This window comes from Penaeus monodon, chromosome 22 (genome assembly GCF_015228065.2).
Source record: "Penaeus monodon isolate SGIC_2016 chromosome 22, NSTDA_Pmon_1, whole genome shotgun sequence".
In the NCBI taxonomy this organism is placed as follows: Eukaryota; Metazoa; Arthropoda; class Malacostraca; order Decapoda; family Penaeidae; genus Penaeus; species Penaeus monodon.
The window spans coordinates 1,480,454-1,481,447 of record NC_051407.1 but is presented as its reverse complement, the minus strand read 5'-3'; the positions used below and the strand labels follow the sequence as shown (position 1 = coordinate 1,481,447).

The following is a 994-nucleotide window of genomic DNA, read 5'->3' as shown; positions in this document are numbered from 1 at the left end:
TTTACAAATATAAGTGTAATTTTTGTAACCTATAAACCAGCCATATGATTGCCTTCTTTTCACAGTCAAGACCATATGTCTGTGACATCTGCCAGAAGACATTTAGCCGCGTCTCCACCTTAATATCCCACAAGAAAACCCACACAGAAGAAAAACAGCACAGATGTCATGTGTGCGGCAAGGCATTCCATCAGAAAGGTGAGCTTATATTTTGGATCCCGCAAGAGAGGACAGGTTGGATTTGCATTTTTTTTAGGCAGTCCTTTCTTCAAGTTTGTGAATTTAAAAAAAATATAAAAAAGTACATGGGAATGAGATAAAATATGGATAGTTATTCATTTCATAGGTTAAGGGAACTGAGTTGCAGTTGCACATATGGCTAAATATTTTTACTCTGTTATGTTAGTCATAACTGATTAATCTTCTGTAAGTACCGTTATGTTCTGTACAATGTCTCCTTTGTCCTTAGTGTTCTTTTGTTCTTGCCATTATTTTTTGCAGATTTTTGTTAAGACTCTCATCTATTTGTCATCACTCATTACTTGGTCTCTTCGTTGTCTCAAATCTGCTTTCAAGATCTCCTCCCTCTCCTTGCTACTCCTTGTTGAATGTTTAAATACTTGTTTGTTTTCAGGCAATCTTAAGAACCACCTCTTCACACACACCAACGAGAGACCCTACAAGTGTGACATTTGCGGCCGGGGTTTCAACCAGTCCTCAAACCTTCAGTGCCACAAAGCAAAGGTAAAGGATCCCTTTGTTGAATCAGATGGGGTGTTTGAATGCAGAAATATATGATATGTTTATGCTAAAGGCATAGGATATTATTGCATTTTGTGTGTCAGGGGTGTTTGTGTTGATGCACATTTTTTTTACAGAATAACAGTGTGATGTGTTAGGACAAGTGATGTAGCAAAGATGTTATTTCCTTTAAGTTTGTCGCATAATATTTACAAAACTAGTGTCATGTACAATGCCACATTGACTGATATTA

General features: G+C 36.8%; 1 protein-coding gene across 2 annotated transcripts in view; it reads left to right on the top strand.

The window, feature by feature from the left end:
- LOC119586810 overlaps window positions 1–994 on the top strand; it is a gene marked incomplete at its 3' end in the record, with an annotated part of 12,765 nt that overhangs the window by 5,660 nt on the left and 6,111 nt on the right. For both annotated transcript variants that reach the window (XM_037935535.1, XM_037935534.1), the window contains 2 exon segments: window positions 66–198; window positions 635–744. In XM_037935535.1, coding sequence (XP_037791463.1) covers window positions 66–198; window positions 635–744 — 243 coding nt within the window.